The sequence below is a fragment of the Lissotriton helveticus genome, chromosome 3_1 (assembly GCF_964261635.1).
Source record: "Lissotriton helveticus chromosome 3_1, aLisHel1.1, whole genome shotgun sequence".
In the NCBI taxonomy this organism is placed as follows: Eukaryota; Metazoa; Chordata; class Amphibia; order Caudata; family Salamandridae; genus Lissotriton; species Lissotriton helveticus.
The window spans coordinates 671,379,901-671,398,467 of NC_136061.1; the positions used below are offsets into that span (position 1 = coordinate 671,379,901).

General features: G+C 44.8%; 1 protein-coding gene across 1 annotated transcript; it reads left to right on the forward strand.

Annotated features, from left to right (window-relative positions):
- Nucleotides 1–11,234: 11,234 nt before the first annotated feature.
- On the forward strand, nt 11,235–15,763 carry LOC144822847 (elongation factor 1-alpha, oocyte form). Its single transcript, XM_078680801.1, has 8 exons — nt 11,235–11,344; nt 12,350–12,517; nt 12,871–13,050; nt 13,395–13,691; nt 13,978–14,128; nt 14,236–14,492; nt 14,910–15,144; nt 15,403–15,763. Exons 2-8 carry the CDS (start codon nt 12,374–12,376, stop codon nt 15,525–15,527), a joined length of 1,389 nt encoding a protein of 462 aa, XP_078536927.1. The 5' UTR covers nt 11,235–11,344; nt 12,350–12,373; the 3' UTR covers nt 15,528–15,763.
- Nucleotides 15,764–18,567: the final 2,804 nt, after the last annotated feature.

Below are 18,567 nucleotides of genomic sequence, written 5' to 3' on the forward strand. Positions count from 1 at the left end.
GGACCTTGCGGGGCATGTGACGTCACCTTTACTTGAGGCTGGTGGTGGGTTTTTTTGGGCGGGTGGGGGTGAGAAGCGCGGGTGGGGGGTGAGAAGCGAACCTCTGACACGCTCGTAGTATGCTGTGTCACGCTGTACTCATATATACCAATCCTTCCGAATTAGGCTTTAAGCAAAAAAAATATATATTTTACCTTTGCCCCATCTAAAACTTTTCTATTCAAATGCTAGTTACTTTGTAAATTATTTTTGTGAACAATGGACAGCGAAGTGTTCGCCATTTATTGGGTGTGATAAATATCACCCCTCACGAGTTTTAGAGGAATAAGATATGTTGTTGTTTTCTCCACGTTTCGGTAAATGCGTTGCACTTTTCCTGTGATAAATGTTGGAAGGTTTAAAATTGCGATATGTGCAGCATACATACCAATATTTTAGAAGAGGAAACGGGGAGGTTGTGCTGCTCCAGTCCAGGTTATTGCTTTGAATTTTCAGTCTTATAAAACAGTACTGCAAGTCCTCAAATTCAAAGGAAACACGCATTGGCATAGCCAATAGGTCTCGCCTTTGGGACCTTATAAGTGTATAGCCATACAGCACATTATCCTGGGTGCTGGGCCGCCAGGGGTTGAATAGCTATATACAATTACTACACACTGGATCATGCGGCTCTGATTCAGGAATGCATGCCTGCTTGATACACGGAATGTAAAGTGTATCAACCAAAGTACACAGTTTTAACCGCATGCGTGCGGCCGCTATTTTTGCGCTGCGCGGCTTTTTTCAAAAAGCCGCGTTACATGATGTGCGAGCGGCACAACTCATGACGAGCTCAGCTCGTCATGAGCGCAGAAGGGGTTAAAACATTTTCCAAAGGATACCCTGCTGCCCGAGACTTGCAATGAGGGGGGTCCCGGGAAGAGGCAGAAAGACAATAGAGGGTGGCAAGGCGGGATGTAAGCCTACATAGTGAATACAGCATGTCTCGAAGAAATAGCGCATGTGTTGCCGAGGCTCAACCTAGAAAACTGAACATCCTCAGGTCACAGACAGCCAGGCACAGGAATTGTCGTTTCTCAAGGGAAAAATCAACTCAAAGTCACCCCAAATTGTGCACTCCCATTCTTCAAAAGGATTCTCCATTCACATCTTGTCCAACCATTGCTCAGTTACAGGCTTGCTCTCCAAAACCGATACATACACCTACAACATAATACGTTTCATTATTGTAAAGTTTGACTGTTGAGAAATCCATTTTGGCAAATTAGCTCACATCTGCTTTTTACCACATTAACTGAACACAAAAACGTTATGGCAGTGGGTTACTCGTAAGTCCCCTAATTTAACAAAATCTTATATAATGGAATTAGGGAAGAGAGGTAGAAAGCCTAATACCTATAAGATAGGTACACATATCCTGGGTGAAAGTACCAGCCTTGTCATACTTAGGCATCATGTTTGATGATAAACTCAGTTTTAAACAGTTATTAGAGGGCAAGTGTCTCTGTTTGATAAAGTCTATGCTTTGCCCATAGATCTGACAGAACCGGGTCGGAGCCATCATCGCCGCCGGTTTCGGACTGCACCAGGATCTAGTGCGATTACATACGCACTGCCCTAGGTTGTAATAACTGCACCAGTGGCCTCACTGAGCAACGATTTACGAATTTAAGTGTAAGAGGATCGTATTGAAATACTACTCAACATTAGAGCCTTAGAAAATCGACCTCGTAATCCTGTAAAACAATTTTAAACCAGCAGCCACATTGAAATAAGCGGCATTATCCAGAATGGACAAATGACTGAGAGAATCTATTGAAAGTGGCATGCACTCCACACCAGAGTCCTACCCACAGAAAATTGTCCTCAGCAATACTCCAAAGGTTAGCCCGGCTGGGTCTACTTTGAGGCTGCCACGCGCACTCCCCCAGCCCTCCCCCAAGTCCTGATGAAGACCCGCGGAGACGCTAAAGGGGGTGCGGATATAGGGTTGAAACGTCGACATTACAGTGGACCACACTTACCAAAGACTCTGTATTCAAAATTGATTAATACTATGTACAGAATGTTCTGAAGAATTATTGATTGGTCACAATTCTTTCCCCTTCTTCTTCCCCATTCCCTACAAGACACTGTATATATTGTATGGCACCAATTGCACTGAGCACTTATTGTCACAAAGTATCACCTAATGCACACATGTATGAAATTGACAGCCTTTTTACCTTTGCCTTAAAATAACAGTATTTATAAACTAAAACGATCTATAAAGTAATTTGCAAACTCTTTAGATGGTTTGGATTCCCTTTTTGGTTTTGATTAACTCGAGTTTACAAAAATTGAATATGTTGTGTTCAAATGAGATATAATTGAAGAAATTCACTGAACCCGAAAGAACCAATTGTTTATCATATTTCATTATCGCCCAGGTTCTCAGGGATACTGGGTCACCCCATTGTAACTTAACTTGCCCATAGATTAGGTAGATGGTCGCCGGGGACAATTTTAAAATTGTATAACTCCTTTTGTAGTTCTAAAGTCCTATATGCAAGTGAGGTCTGGGGGTTTGTGAGGACAAACAAACTCCAAAATGAAGAAAACTGTTATTTTAGGCATTTGTTGAAAAGTCCCCCATAGTACCCCTGCTTTTTTTGTACATGAGGAGCTGAGGTCAAAATATATTTCTGACCTGGTGGCGGTGAAGCCTCATCTGTGTTGGGTAATTATATGGTCCAATGAAGAGGCAGGTTTTAACAAGCAAATAATTCAGGACTGTCTCTCTCTGGACCATGCATTGGAAATCCTGTGGCTGAAGTACGTAAAAACCACCTTTACTATGCTTGGTAAATCAGATTTGTTCTCCAATCCAGATACGGTGTGTGCACGAGACAAGACACTTATTAAAGATCTATTTTTTAAACATACTGTGGCCCAAAGGGAGTAAATCAAACTGAATAAACCCACGGTCAGAAACTATATTTTAGTTGTGTCGACACAAAGCATAGAACCGTATCTAACCCTTATAGCCAGTGCACATGATAGATTTTTAATTACGAGGTTTAGGTTGAATTTGTTTCACCATCTACTGGCTGTGCCGGCTGGGTACGTGGCACATCCTGAACAAAAGGGGCCCTGTGGCTGCGACACTATGTCTCCACAGGATACCCTACATTTTGTTGTTCTATGCCCGTATTACTCATTCCCAAGAAAAGTATTTCTAAAGGGGCTTTTAAAGAAACTCAGATTCAAACAGGCCCGTGTGGCGCTGTTATTTCTAAAACTTGCCCCAGACGTTTTTACCCCATTCTGTGTCTCGAACTTTTTAAGATCTGCGTTAAAACTAAGAAATACAGGTGATTATAAAAGCGGTAGACCACCTATTGAATCTATGTATCAATTAGGATAGGCGGTAGAGTTTAAAAAAAATGCTTTTTAGTAATTATCAAGTACAGTTTTTACTGTATTATTCTATCCTGAGAGTTCCCGCTTACTATTATGATCACTATTTTCAGATTGATGTGTTGATGAAATTATATCTTTTATGGTCATATTTTCCGATATGCCAAATAAAGATTATTATTGTAACTCGTAAGTAGCGGTACATCTACACTGAGTGTATATATATGATTCTGGGGATACAACAACACTTGGCGTATATTAAGAGAGGCACATGGTTATAAATAAGCCTACATGTGGTTATTTCATAGATTTGAGGAAACAGGAGATGCTTTCAAATGTGCTGAGAGTTTTTAATTTCTTACAATGATGTGAGCAGAAGCACATAAGACTTATGAATTTAAAATATTCATAGGGGTATTGTTGGACCACAGCTTCTCAATTTATCACCAACAGTATGATGTGGAGCAATAGAATGGCATACGGACAGACCACTCTGGGGGCTGCTCTAACAAACTCTCATCGTGGTGCAACTGGGTTGTCACAAACCTTTAACAGTAGTGCTGGGAAGCTATACTGGGGGCCCTGCCAGAGACATTTGATTAACTTCTAGCCATAATTAACCCTATAGACACAGCAACCAAGTCAGGCAGTGTAGGAGTAATCGAACATCCTCTGGCATAACATAACATTAAAGGATGCTGGTGTATGCTCTCACACCCATGACACAATTGTGTTGATAAAGCAAGTGGTGTAGTGGCAGGGGTTCTGGGGATGGGAGCGCCACTGAGTGGCACACCAGGGCTGTTACAGGCTATGTATAAGGCCGGACCAGGGCTCTATGAAGATGTATACAACCTCAGCCCTGGCTTAGGCATTCGACAGCGTGGCCCTCCTTTCTTAACTCAGAATTGCAGTTTGTGCTGTCACTTCAGCATCAGCTCTATCTTATGTTCACCATGTCTGAGGGGCACCGAGCACTGTGTGCGTGGATCAGGAAGTCAGGTTGCTGCTGCAGAGACTGAGCGAGCGGCAGGATGAGGAGGTTTCAGAGAGGGAGGCTAACTGAGAGTTGGGATGTGGCAGCTGCAGCAGGATACAGGCCTTGAACCACGCAGACTCAAAAGGCTTGTGTTTAATGGGGCACTAACAAGACGGCCATATTAATAGACAGCCTCGTCACCTGAGATGTAACCAAAGGAGCCCAGTATCTGCGTTACATACTCGGGCACAACAGAACATCAGGAATCACTGCTGTCAATAAATTAAATATACAACACATTGATATTACATATGTTTTGTTACTTAATCTATCATAAAAAATATATATATATATATATTTATATGTACACACATACACACACTTTAAATAATATAAAAGGCACAGAAATAGTGGCTTGCATAAGCTGAGGCTACAGGGAGGGAGGAATTTGTTAAGGTCTTAAAGTAGAAGTCTGCTAAAGAGGACACCCACTTAAGCGCCCATGAAATAGTACTTTTAGTGTGACTTATGCAATAAAGTCCAAGAAACAGGTGGTGAGTAGCTTTGTATCTGCCTTTTTTACCACTTTATCTCTCATTTGCCACTAGGCCCTGGAGGTGACCAGGCTACCCCATGAGGAGTTGACGTTTTCTTCTGGGATGCTTTTGAGGGAAAAAGTATTTACAGAAAGGCAAGTATATTTCTGTAGCATCTCAGAAAAAGTATGAATTAGTACCTTTGTAGACTACACATGGCTCCTTTCAGACATATGCTCCCAGAAAAAGGCAAAAACAGTGAGTTTTCTTGAGCAACATTTTTTGTGCAGACAATCTGCAGTTGCCTCTTCAATTAGACTCCCATCCGGGTGTTGTTTTCGATCCCTCTGGGCATGATTGTTCAGAGGCTGATTCAGTTGGGGCTGCCCCTGCCTAGAGATGATACTCCCATTATATCAGATTTTTTGTGAAAATGGGTTATGTACCCTCTGGAAAAGATACTAGAAATAGGCTCAGGTCGGAGTGCCCTTGCCCCATCCTTCTTAATAAATTATCCTTAGTCCCAATAATGATCCTACGGTGGTGGCCTTCTTTTCTAAGGAAGGTGATGGTTCAAATTAGGGGATACATAAAGCCTTGAGACTCAGCCAGGACAAGCTCCTGGATTTGTTGGGCCCCTTAACTAGGATTATGGAGATGACTGAGGGGGCTGGTGATTACAGTTAATTCATTTATCTGACAGTTTTGAGGGGCTGTATTCAGAGACAATTTGCATTTTAGGGAATGTGTACTCTGAGCTTTCTACAGAGTGCAGAAAAAAGTACTCATGCGACTCGATCCTAAACTGGTGGAAGTGGCCGATAAAGTGTTAGGAGTCACCTCAAATGGTCATCTGTTTGGAGAAAAGTTTGTCAAAGGATAACCATCCTAATCAACTTTATTGTTTCAGCTTACAGATGTATGCCACACATATACAATACAAATTTAGGTTGTAAAAACACATTCATAAAAACATGTACAAAGTAGTGCAATACCATAAGTTTATTATTTTTCAATTACAGTTATCAGGCCAGATGTGCACTTCCCTAAATAGAATAAAAATCCTCTTAGATTATTGTGCAAAAATAAACTTGATAATTAAGTGCCCAGGCTTCCTAATATCCACAATACTGCAAAAGGTCCAAAAGATTACTTTCGGTATAAGCAGCTAAATAAGAACACTTAGCTTTAAGGATCATTAGAAAAGCTAGTAAAAATGTTACCATCAGAAATGCCTATCAAATTAAAATGTATACATTAAATTGTAGTTTAAAAATGCTAGATTTACTGCCTTGAGCTGGTGCGAAAGGCTCATAAAGTGCTAAAGCTGAACTTATTAAAGTGATGTGTAGGCATCACCAATCTAAAGCTAGGGAGTGTAATTAAATTAATGCCAGGCACAACCTCTTGCACCATGTTCAACAAGTGGAAATATGCTGATGACTCATAGAGTGCTTGTACTAGATTCTATAAAAAACGGGGTGTTGATGCAGTACCTCCCATATCTAAAATAGTGAAATTAAAATTGATGGCAAGCACAGCAAGTCCCCTCCATGTTCCATAGCTGACTGCACCTATCATGGCATTTTGCACCACATTTAATAAGTGATGACAAAGCACGATAGTAAGAGGGTAATTGCCAGCTTTATTAGGGATCTAATACCACCTAAGGAATCATTCATGAAGACTAGTATGTTTGAGGGAAGATGGTTAGTGGCCTTCCATGCACCATATATATGTGAAACTACTCCGGTTGAAAATTAGTTTGGTGTTGGTATGCATGCAAAAGGTTAGTGCATCCTTGTAATTTCTAATGTTGTTACCGTTAAAAGGGGGCGAAGATACCTCCACCTTGCCTGCAGCAGGATGGTACAAAGTAACAAAGAATGTGAAATAGATTATTCACCCCCCAAAATCACATCTACAGGCAGCAGTGCTCCGCGGTGCAGCTGTCGAATTGTGTGACCTTACTGGCAATGTTCCAAACCGAAATCTTATATACAATGATCTTTATATTTCTAGGAATAACAAGTAATGATCATAAGCAGGAAAAGGTTTAAAATACTGGAAGCGCATCACTAGATTGCCACTCTGGTGTAGATCTTTCAGACTCCATCGAGCAACAAATAAGTTGGTAGTTGGCAGGGTCATTCCGCTGTTTACCCATCTGGTTTTTGTCAGAGCAGGCAGAAGCAGAACATGCTCTACTGGGGTCCAATCCTAGCATAGCTCACACTTTAAGTAACATTTTTATACTTCAACAGGAGTATGGATCCTTGGGCAGCGACGAAGGAAGGTTTACCTCTGCGTGCCCTCTGGGGTGGTTGGGTGGGGGTGATTCCGAACTGTGGAAGAGGTCAGAGAGCCAGAGGATGTTCAATAGTTTAATGGTATATCATCAAACCTTTTTTAACTGAGAAAGCTGGGTGCAGACTGGCCCTATTTGTATGGCAGATAATAACTTTAGACCCCAGATTGTGCAGGCAATGCAGGGTTAAGAGATAGAGTTTATTCCCAAGTGGCTGAATTGGTGTATCCTTCGCCCAATGTTTTTTCCAAAGCAGAAAGAGCTTGTCTCCAAAGAGGTCAGAGATCTTCTGAGAAATGGTGCAATAGAAAAAGTCCAGGGCTCAGCACAGGGTTTTCTGAGCAATTTGTTTCTGGTAAGTAAAGTGTAAAAAGGTTTCCATCCTGCTATAAATTTGAGGTTGCTTAACGGTTTGTATGTTACGGACACTTTAAAGTGGTAGGTGTTCACTCCCTTTACATGTGTGAGCCCTTACCTGGAATCCAATGACCTGCTTAAATCTTCTCAGACAGGCTTTCGCCCGGGCCAGGGTCCTGAAACAGCAATGGTGACGGTTGTCGAAGAGTCCAGGAAGATCATTGATGCAGGAGGATCAGTGACAGTGATCCTCCTGGACCTAAGTGCGGCCTTCGACACGGTCAACCACCATATCCTAGCTCAGCGGCTGAGAGATCTTGGTATCTCAGGTACTGCCCTATCTTGGTTAAAATCTTTTCTTCATTGTCGCTCCTTCCAGGTGACGGAGGGTAACTACATCTCCAAGGAGACCCCTATACGTTGCGGAGTGCCACAGGGCTCATCATTGAGCCCTACGCTCTTCAACGTATATATGTCCCCTCTAGAAAAGATTGTTACCCCATATGGAATTAAACTTCTGACATATGCGGATGACACCCAGCTGGTTGTCTCCCTCAGTCAGCAGGAAAATCCTACCATCGATCTGTACTCCTGTCTGAGAGATATAGTCAGCTGGATGGACAGGTCCCATTTGAAACTTAACAGTGACAAAACGGAGATACTGGTGATGGGCAATCAGTCTCACTTCCGTCCGGACTCTCTTTGGCCCCCGTGTATGGGCCTGCCTCCAACCCCCAAGTCCGATATTAAAAGCCTCGGGTTGTGGCTAGACCAAAACCTCACCATGTACACCCAAGCAAGGAAAATGGCCGGAGTCTGCTATGGTCTCTTGCGCACCGCTCGCAAAATTCTTCTGCTGCTCCCGTTTCAGTCGAGAAAACTTCTGATCCAGGGCCTTATTCTGTCCAGGCTGGACTACGGGAACGCCTTGGTGCGCCGAGGAAAGTGACAACAAAACTCCAGGTAGTGCAAAATGCCGCCGCCCAGATTCTTACCAACACCAAGAGTTGCTGCTCGGCCAAACCGGTCATCAGAGCACTGCATTGGCTGCCCGTCTTGGAAAGAGTGCAGTTTAAGGCGCTCTGCTTAACCCACAAAATTCTTCACGGGAAAGCTCCCCCTATCCTCAAAGATCTTATTGTTCCTTATACCACCTCCAGAACCCTCCGATCCTCTAATACTCATTTAACCCTGCCACCCAGGATCAAGAGGGCGCGCTCCGGAGGCCGGTGTTTCTCTTATAACGCTTCCAAACTTTGGAACTCTCTCCCCTCTGATCTCCGGGCCCAGCCCAACCTCCTTCCATTCCGAAAACTTTTAAAGACCTGGCTGTTCCCGTAATTCCTTTCTCCTGTTCTCGCCTGTACTTCTGTCAGCGCTGGGACGCTCGCGGGCAGCCATGCGCTCTAGAAATCTTTTAACATTTAACATTTGTGTCATACTGAATTGGGACTATTTGTTGATTATGTCTCAGAGCAAAGGCACAGGTGACATTCCTGAACAGATTCCTGGCGTAACCCAAAAAGGGGATCGACAGATCATGGAAAATCTGTCAATATAAAAATCTCAACCTTACTGACCCTCTTTGTAAGATCTTAGAGTTGGCAGTTACCGTCAAGGAGTTAAATTCTCCCATCGATCCAGACAGCCTTGTCGGGTGGAACCATATATATACACATGGTTAAAGGGACGTTACAGTTAGTTGGAAATGTCAGTTAAAACTTACTGTTTTAAACAAACAAAACCACTGAAAATCCCCAGTCATACTTATCTTAAGTTACTATAACGTGTGCCCTAAAGTAACTATAACTCAATTCCTTTCCATGCACAGTGTTGTCAGGAATGATGTCATTTCAGATGTTGCAGAAATGTGATCAATGATGTCATAGAACATGTCATCAGTGATGTAATATGGAAGGTAATTAGCAGCGTACGGCGAGGGAACCCCAGCAGGTGCCCAAACCCACGCCGCGCACTGCCGTGGCAAAAGTGAACAGAGCAAATGACCACAAAAATGTAGACAGAAGCAGTTGAGGGGGACAACCCGGGTCAATAAAAGCTAGAAGCAGCAGGTGGGCCACAGAAGGCACAATAGGTGACAAAGAAGCCCCTCTGGCAAAGCATGTAGTAGCGTGTATCTTGCCCACACAAGCGTTTGATAGGCCCTTCAGCAATATTTATTTTCAGCACGCTGTGGCAGACTCTCATCCTGCAAAGCTGCCTGGCTCGCACCACCCGATATCGCAAGGATTGCTGCAAGCCTGTGCACACGTCAATATCAATTGCAGAGTAAGTACTCTGTGTCATACATTCTCTCAAATGTAACATTCAAGTGTACAGAAATGTATAATCCTAAACGGTTGCCCAGCCAACACGTGTTTCGCCTGGGGAAGTGCCCCAAGACTTCTTCAGGGCTTGAGGCAATGAAAAAGAGACCTTGTATCTCTCTGCTGGTTGTACTTCCGTCCCGGCTGTTTAATGTGAGTATTTGTCCAAACAGATGAGGGGTCCAAAATAAAGACCGCAAGGTGGAGCCAAAATAATTGTGTGCGACCGCTGGTCTATGATTTAGGGGGTCTCTTGTACGCTACAGCAAAAGAACACACACACTTGTTGCAGGCTCCAATTCCTAACCACATACGTTTTAAACCCTGCCCCCTTGTTCTCGCCAAGATATCCTGCTGCTTGGGAAACCCGCGGACGGCCAGCTAAAAAGGGGACCAAAGGTTCAGGCGACAAATGCTTCACTTCCAGCCTGCAGAGCACCCACATGGGGCGTTTAATGCATGCGCTGCCAGTGCTGTATCAAAAAGCACAAGCAATATTGCATACATTAAAAAGGTACTTATCTTTCAGACAGAGCAGAAAAGTTAGAGGAACAAAGATGGCGCTCTGGTGTCTTGTTCGCATACTTGGGCCCGATTGGTGTAGCGGTGATAATGTATGAAGAGAATGTTGTGAAATGTAGTTTTTTATATTGTAGATTTTAATTGGCTGCTGTGAAACTTTGTTAATAAACAGCGAAGAAAGAGTAAAGCATAATCCAAAGCCTTCGTTCCTGACATAGTATGTATGCCTGCGTACAGATTTGTGGGAACTATGTTTGGGTACATTTTCTAGAGTATGCAGGCATTCCTGCAAGGAAGGGAGATTTAGAAAAAAGGAGGGAACCATAATTTTCCCATAAACTTGGCCTAAAGAAAAGGACCGTTTAAGCAGGAGATGAACATAGTGGTTATAGTTTTAAAAAACATTGCCCCATCCAAAAGTATTGGCACGAGTTTGAGAGTAGAGTTGGATTCTTGCATCAAGGTGATACTTATTTATAGAGATAGGTTGGGTTTGTAGGCTTACGTTGGGGTGAGATGTTCGGCGGACAGGTCTTAGGACACACACATATCTTTAATTAATGTTCCTATTCATTAGCCGGGACTTGCTCTGACCTACTGAGTCCACCACACCCCGCCTCCTAGGCGTCACTGCTTTCTTCTTTCCTCCGTTTGTACTTCCGGTGCTCCCTCCCAACAGCTAACCTCCAAAGACCTCCCCCTCCAAGCCCCTCCCCTTTCAAGCCAATGATATCCAATTATCATGTAGAAGCGTGATTACGTTTCAGGACGTTTTCGACCTGTCCAATAGAACAGCGCTGTCGGTTGACCCCACCCTCCAAGAGCCTTTATATGGCACGTGTTGCCGGCCGCCCGTTCTCTGCACATCCGCCCGCGGCGCCTCCAGACCTGAGAGCAGCGCAGCCCGATCCGGGAGGTGAGGCCTAGTCCTTTGCGTATTTTATTTTTGCCGATTGTTGCGTTGACTGTTTGACGGGTGCGACCGAAAAAATATCCGCGTTTTCAGAGTGTGTGTGGTATTTGTATAAATTGTAACCGATTGTGGTTAGCTGGTAACCGGTAGGTTAGGCCTTTCTCACAGGGCTTGTAGATTACCGCCGTGAGGATGCGCTCTTCGAATACTCCGAAATATTCTGTTGAAGTACGGCTGGATTTGAAGCGAGGTAGTTTAATATACATCAGTGGTTAAACACTGCTTCTTTTCTGAGGAACTTTCTGACCGGGATAAGCTAGTAAATTTGTATTGTTTGCCATTGAACAGCTCCTTGGCCGGAAGCGGCGTCTACATTTAGGTTTATTCCCACAAAAGGAGTAATGGCGGAGGAATTCCGAATACTCGTCTCGATTTAGTTCAGCAGTGTGAACGCGCCACCGAGCGGCTCCGATCGGTGCTGCTGGGATAGGATTCCCAGGCCGGAACGGCGCATGCCATTACGGCGTGGGTGTGGGGAATTGGTTGGATAGTTCCACGTTGATAGGGTATCGTGTGCGTCAGGCAGTCGTTCGACGGAGGCCTTTCCCGAAAAACTACCAGACCTCGCTGAATGGGTGGAGGCGCCGTCGCCTGTACTGGGCCATGCTGCGTCTCGCCGCCCGGGGGAGCTCCGTCCCCCGTGACACGTGGTTTCCAGCGTCCCTGCTCCCAAGCAGATGTAGAATGAATGACGTGTGATCGTCGCACAACGCAATTGTCTGTTGTCTTATCATACCCAGAGTAGTTGATTTATTTTAGCTATTTTTTGGGTTTCGTCTTTGCAACACATTATCAGATGTCATTCTCCTAAGCACACTAAATACGAACACCCGGTAGTCCCTTAGCTAGAAATTGACGATTTATTTACCGTTCAACTGTTTTTGTCCACTTTCGTTCCGCTGTAATGTATTTTAATATAGCTCGTCCTTTCTCCTGTTTTCCCCACAGACACCAGCATAGTACTCTGCCGCAATGGGAAAGGAAAAGATCCACATTAACATCGTGGTTATCGGCCATGTGGACTCCGGCAAGTCCACCACCACCGGCCACCTCATCTACAAGTGTGGGGGCATCGACAAGAGAACCATCGAGAAGTTCGAGAAAGAGGCAGCCGAGGTAAGCGATGATAAAAAGCACTCACTATTTGAATCACCTTTTTCTTTGCAGACACAACCGTGTGAAAACTTTAGGGTGTTGGCTTTGGCAACCTGTCAAACGTGTGCATGGCTTCGAGTCGAAGTTGGCTTTGTTGTGGTGACTGCGTTTCTTTAAATTTCTGGGATGCTTTTAATATGTGCGCTAGTTTTGCTAGCAGCCATGTTTAGATACCACACGGCAATTGAGGTACAGAAGTTATCCTTTATCTCTTGTAACGTACCTAAGAGATCTTGATTAGAGTACGTTATGTTGCAGAAAGTTTTGACCCTGTTAGGTCTACGTCTATTTAACGCCTATGTATATAATCTTAGATGGGCAAAGGATCTTTCAAGTACGCCTGGGTGTTGGACAAGTTGAAGGCGGAGAGGGAACGTGGTATCACCATCGACATCTCCCTTTGGAAGTTCGAGACTGCCAAGTATTACATCACCATCATCGATGCCCCCGGGCACAGGGATTTCATCAAGAACATGATCACCGGCACCTCGCAGGTACGTGGCTTTTAATGAGGCATCGTTTTTACTTTACAGCTCGCACCTTGTGCCCAACATATTCTGTTAGTAGACGCGTCCATTCCACTTTGGAAGGCTTTGACATCTTACTGATGTAGCTTTTCCATATAGACGATATAGTTGTTCCTCTAAACTATTCCATTATATTAATCTCTGATTTCGTGGGGGGGGGGGGGGGGTAATGAGCGTTCTTTCTTTGCCTGGGTGGAACTTTTAACATTCTATGCCTTCATTCTCGGTGGGTCATAGATTCGCGCATGGGGTCTTGCAGTAACTTATATTTGATGTGTTACGGTTTTGTAACTGCTCTGGCTTCTTCCCAGGCTGACTGTGCGGTGCTGATTGTTGCTGGCGGCGTGGGCGAGTTTGAAGCTGGTATATCCAAGAACGGACAGACCCGCGAGCACGCCCTGCTGGCCTACACCCTGGGGGTGAAGCAGCTGATCATTGGTGTCAACAAGATGGACTCCACCGAACCCCCCTACAGCCAGAAGCGTTTCGAAGAAATCACCAAGGAAGTCAGCACCTACATCAAGAAAATCGGTTACAACCCAGCCACAGTGGCATTTGTGCCAATCTCCGGCTGGCACGGGGACAACATGCTGGAGCCCAGCACCAACGTAAGTTTCCTGTTCTCCTGGGGATTGGAATTTAGAGGACGGCCTTTAGGTAGTCTGGCGCTCTAGGGCAGTGACTGGCTAGCCTCGCAGGTGTAGCAATGGGGTTGGTAGTGTGTACTGTTACCTCTGTATTGACTTGAATGCTTGCTGGGGCTCCAATAGTACAGACAGGGGGCGGTTGGGATATTACTATGGTAGTTTTGGACAAAGCCAGGTGGCACTTCTTACCTGGCTACTGGTTGACTATCTGGGCCTATTTTCAATTTTAACACATTGTCTTGTTTAGATGGCCTGGTTTAAGGGCTGGAAGGTAGAACGCAAGGAGGGATCCGCCAATGGGGTCACCCTGCTCGAAGCCCTAGACTCCATCATCCCGCCTACCCGTCCCACCGACAAGCCTCTGCGTCTGCCCCTGCAGGACGTCTACAAGATAGGAGGTGAGTGGCAGGTGCTGAGTGAATGGTAAATAAAGCAGTTAAATGTTCAACTGCACCCCATGCCTCTGATATTGTTTGCAAAAATCTTAATGCAATTTTGCTTGCAGGTATTGGCACAGTCCCAGTGGGCCGTGTGGAAACCGGTATCATTAAGGCTGGCATGGTGGTGACTTTTGCCCCCAGTAACGTAACCACCGAAGTAAAGTCTGTGGAGATGCACCACGAGGCGCTGGTAGAGGCTCTCCCCGGTGACAACGTTGGCTTCAACGTGAAGAACGTGTCTGTGAAGGATATCCGAAGAGGGAATGTGGCCGGTGACAGCAAAAACGATCCCCCGATGGAGGCTGGGTGCTTCACAGCACAGGTGAGTTTAGTGCTGCGTTTAATCATACGCTAGAGTATAGTGCCTACCATAGATGTTCCTCATAAGAAGGGACAGATATGTCTGCTCCATGCCACGTGCAATGCTGGCTAGTTCGATCCAGTACTTTGTGTAAAGTTAAACGATATAGTATACTGCCTACCATAGATGTGCCTCGTAAGGAGTGCCAGATATTTCTGCTTCATGCCACGTGCAATGCTTACTAGTTCTGTCCAGTAATTTGTGTGAATGATTGGGCAGTACCTGAGAAGGCTGCAATGCCCATTTGCCATACGAGATCTGGCAATACATACCTGTATTTAATTGGTTGTGCTCCTATTGTAAGAGTGCGAATTAGTCGGTTGCCTGCCATGGTAACATTGCGTATGTATGACTAGTAAGAACGTGTTTCTCTTCTAGGTCATTATTCTGAATCACCCTGGCCAGATCAGCCAGGGATACGCCCCTGTGTTGGATTGCCACACCGCTCACATTGCCTGCAAATTCGCTGAGCTGAAGGAAAAAATCGACAGACGATCTGGCAAGAAGCTTGAAGATGCACCGAAGGCACTCAAATCAGGAGATGCAGCCATTGTGGACATGATTCCAGGCAAACCCATGTGTGTGGAGAGCTTCTCCAACTACCCTCCTCTTGGTGAGTTACCCTGCCTCATTTAAAGATACGTAGGGTTGGCTAGAGTGTTCGTTTTGCGCTCTTACTGCACCCTATTTAAACTCGTGCTGACATTCAGTGGGCATGGCGACACCAGTACTTGATGGCGCACAGGCATCCTTGCGCCGCCAGTGGGGGCGGTGGGTGTTTCGATATACACTGGCCCAGGCACGTACTAATTGCTGGAGATTTTCCTGATCGGTTACTTCGTAACTTAATTTGTGGTCCCTTTCCTTTCAGGTCGTTTTGCTGTCCGCGACATGAGGCAGACGGTAGCTGTCGGAGTTATCAAGGCGGTTGAGAAGAAGGCTGCCAGTGCTGGCAAAGTCACCAAGTCCGCAATCAAGGCCGGTGGCAAGAAGTAGCGCCAACCACACCCAGCTGCCCTAATGGCACTGGGTACCCAGAATCCTCTGGTCTCGGATCGCCACCTGCACTCTATGATCAGGGACTGGTTACTGAGCATTAGGGTCCATCACAAGAGCCTCCGCAGGAAAGGGAGGCTGGACTTGGCGCTTGTTCTGATGTTCTAATATTTTGTGACTTACATTCTGGTTATTCCCCGTCTGTGATTTCTGAATAAAATATTGGCACAACTCCATCTGGTCTTAAACAATTACATTTTAAAATGGGTAAATTTGTTTGGTGTGAATTAGTAACTACGACCAGGCGTACCTAATGTCCGAACTGACTTTTGTAGTAAAACTAACTAGGCAGAGGGTTATTGTCTATGCTTACTCTTGAAGGGCGAGAGAATCTGACCTGCTCTAGCAAATCGTGACTCGCGGTTAAAAATTGTCCGAGACTTAGTTTTCCGTAATTCTTGCTCTTGGCCTGCGCTGTACAGTAGCATGTAATTTCTGATTTCCCTACTTCATGTGAGTAGTCATTTGACAGTGTTTAAAGGTAGAAATGCATAGCCTAAACTGCTACTCTAGATGTTGAACCACCTCCCAGTTCGTTTTTACCTCATTTAATAATTGGCTCAGCTCAGGCGTGTCAAGTTGTCACGCTTTAAATTCTTTCGGCTGAAGCAAAATAAAAAGCCCATAACGGACCCTAGTCCGTCTGTACCATGACCAGCACATACATATCCTGGCAGATTTAACTCTTACCATGGCATTTTGAAGTACCTAGAGACGTCAGTTGCAGCAGGGGAGCAGATCTTGTCATCTTACATTTAGAGAGCTAATCCCCAGGGAGTGATGCATGGCTGGGTAGGGTTGCCCGTGGGAAGATTATCTTTCAGAGATGTCCGACCATAAAGTAAACTGGTAAATGGCTATTGGCCTGAGTACTGCTGAGGAAAATAAGCGCACCTGCTTAACCAAGTGCTAGAACTCTGCACTGAGGCTAGCTACTGTTATATACCCATGGCGAGAAACTTCAAGGGATGGACTTGATCCCATGATAGAACAGACTCCAAGGGCGAGTGGGTTTGCGCTTTGTTAGAGCAAAAGATGTAAGGTGCCTAGAGCAGTCTAGCTGAACAGTTTGAACATATTTTGCTCTTGATCCTGGTGGTGGCCACTTGGAGTCTTAAAAGGCCACATGTATATTTAGGGGGGCATTGATTTATAATTGTTGCTCCTGTTGCTTATTGGTAACCTATTACTGTGTTCCGCACGAGCCTTCGAAGTGGGATTTGACTGCGCCATACTATTATCCCATGCCAGAAAAATACCCCATGAACGTTAATGGTAACTAGTTCTTGAGGGTGGTGGGGGGGTCCTGCTTCACATTAAAGTACACCAGACTACTCATCCCGTTACATATCCGCTTCCCTGATTGGTCTGAAATACCTACTGATTTATTTATGCAATTTTTTTATAACTTAGGCATTCCTTAAAGGTCAGTTTTACAGTAGAGCGAAAGAATGTTACACACAATGTAATCGCAATGTTGAGTGGCGAGATGTGTGGCTGCTATGATTGCTCATGGTGAGTTCAGTGAGACATTTGGCACTGTCATTTATGTAGTTATCCATACCACAGGAGGTGCCGTGTTTATGGTAGAATTGAAATCCGTTTTTAGAGAAATTTAGTTTTGGTTGAATTGTCCGATCTTTAGAGTTAAGGGTTGTGGAGAGGTGAGATGTGCAGAGCCCTTTTGCTATAGGGTTGGGTGTTAGCATGTAAGTGGTCACAGATCCTGGTGTTCAATAGGACCCCTAGTGGTTCAGTGCAAATAGGATCGCATGTATATTTGGGGGCAAAAGCATTGAGTGACACCTCGTCGTAACCTTTAAATGTGACACTTCAATGTTAATCCTCTGAGTCCTCCCTGCCTGGTTAGATTCCAACCAAGTACTACGCCATCCATTCCCATTATTAATGTTGTGTAATGGTTTACAGTATCAGACTGCAGAAAGGTCAAGAAGCATCAGGGGCTACAAGAGTTGAGGGCTTAGTCAACTTGTAGCAGTGCAGAAGTCGGATTGAAATTAATCTAGAGTATTGTCCTTGATGTGTTGGGCGAGCTGCACCTCTACACATCTTTCAGTGGATTTGGTGAGGAAAGGGAGGATGGGGATACAGTGGGAGTAAAGGTCCTTCACATCAGCAGAGGGTTTCCTCAGTAAGGGTCACCTGAACAGTTTGAAGGGCATTCGGTAAGGACCCTTGGCTGTGGTTGACCAGATTTGTCCAATAGGGGTGTGTAGACGTCTATTGCAGTGCCTCAGGATTTTGTGTGGGTCGTCAAATTTGGTGATGCTGAGGGGGTGGGGTGTTGGCTGGTGGTTTTCATTAGGTCAATGTTTTTTGGGTCTGTCCTTTGCTGTCGAAGGGTTCTAAACGGATTTTTCACTAATGTTGATGATAACGTGATCTTGTGTATCAGGTATGCATGGTTGTTGCAAGAGGATGACTGTCAGGATGACTGTCCTTGTTTTTCTGCAGAATTCTTAACTTTCCTGTCATCATAGGGGGACTTGGTGTACCATGGTCCGAATGTGTGCCTTTTCTTCCTGCTTTAGTAAAGCTACATTGTCTTTCACAACAGAATACTCTGGTCAAGCAGTGAAGTTATTGATATCGTTTAGGCTGTCTGATAGTACCTTAGCTGTGTTGCTGAGTGAGGTGTGCTGTTGTGAAACCAGGTTGTTGCCCTTTTAGGTTGGCACAGAATCACATGTGAGAGATGAAGTGGTCGGCCTAGTTTAAAGTTAAAGAATGCTCTCCAGTGAGCTAATCTTTGGACTCGGTTAAGCCCCATGGAGAGGGTTGGTTTAGAGTTGTAAAAACAATCCTGGAGAGAAATGGGGCAAGCTGGTTAACAGTTGTTTTCCGAGGTGCCCCAGTGAGGGTTAAGACCTAGTAAGATAAGATCTGCGTATTGCTTTGTGAAGATACTACTCGTGCTGCACATAGTTCCATAGTAAGGCATTCAAATGTATAGAAATAT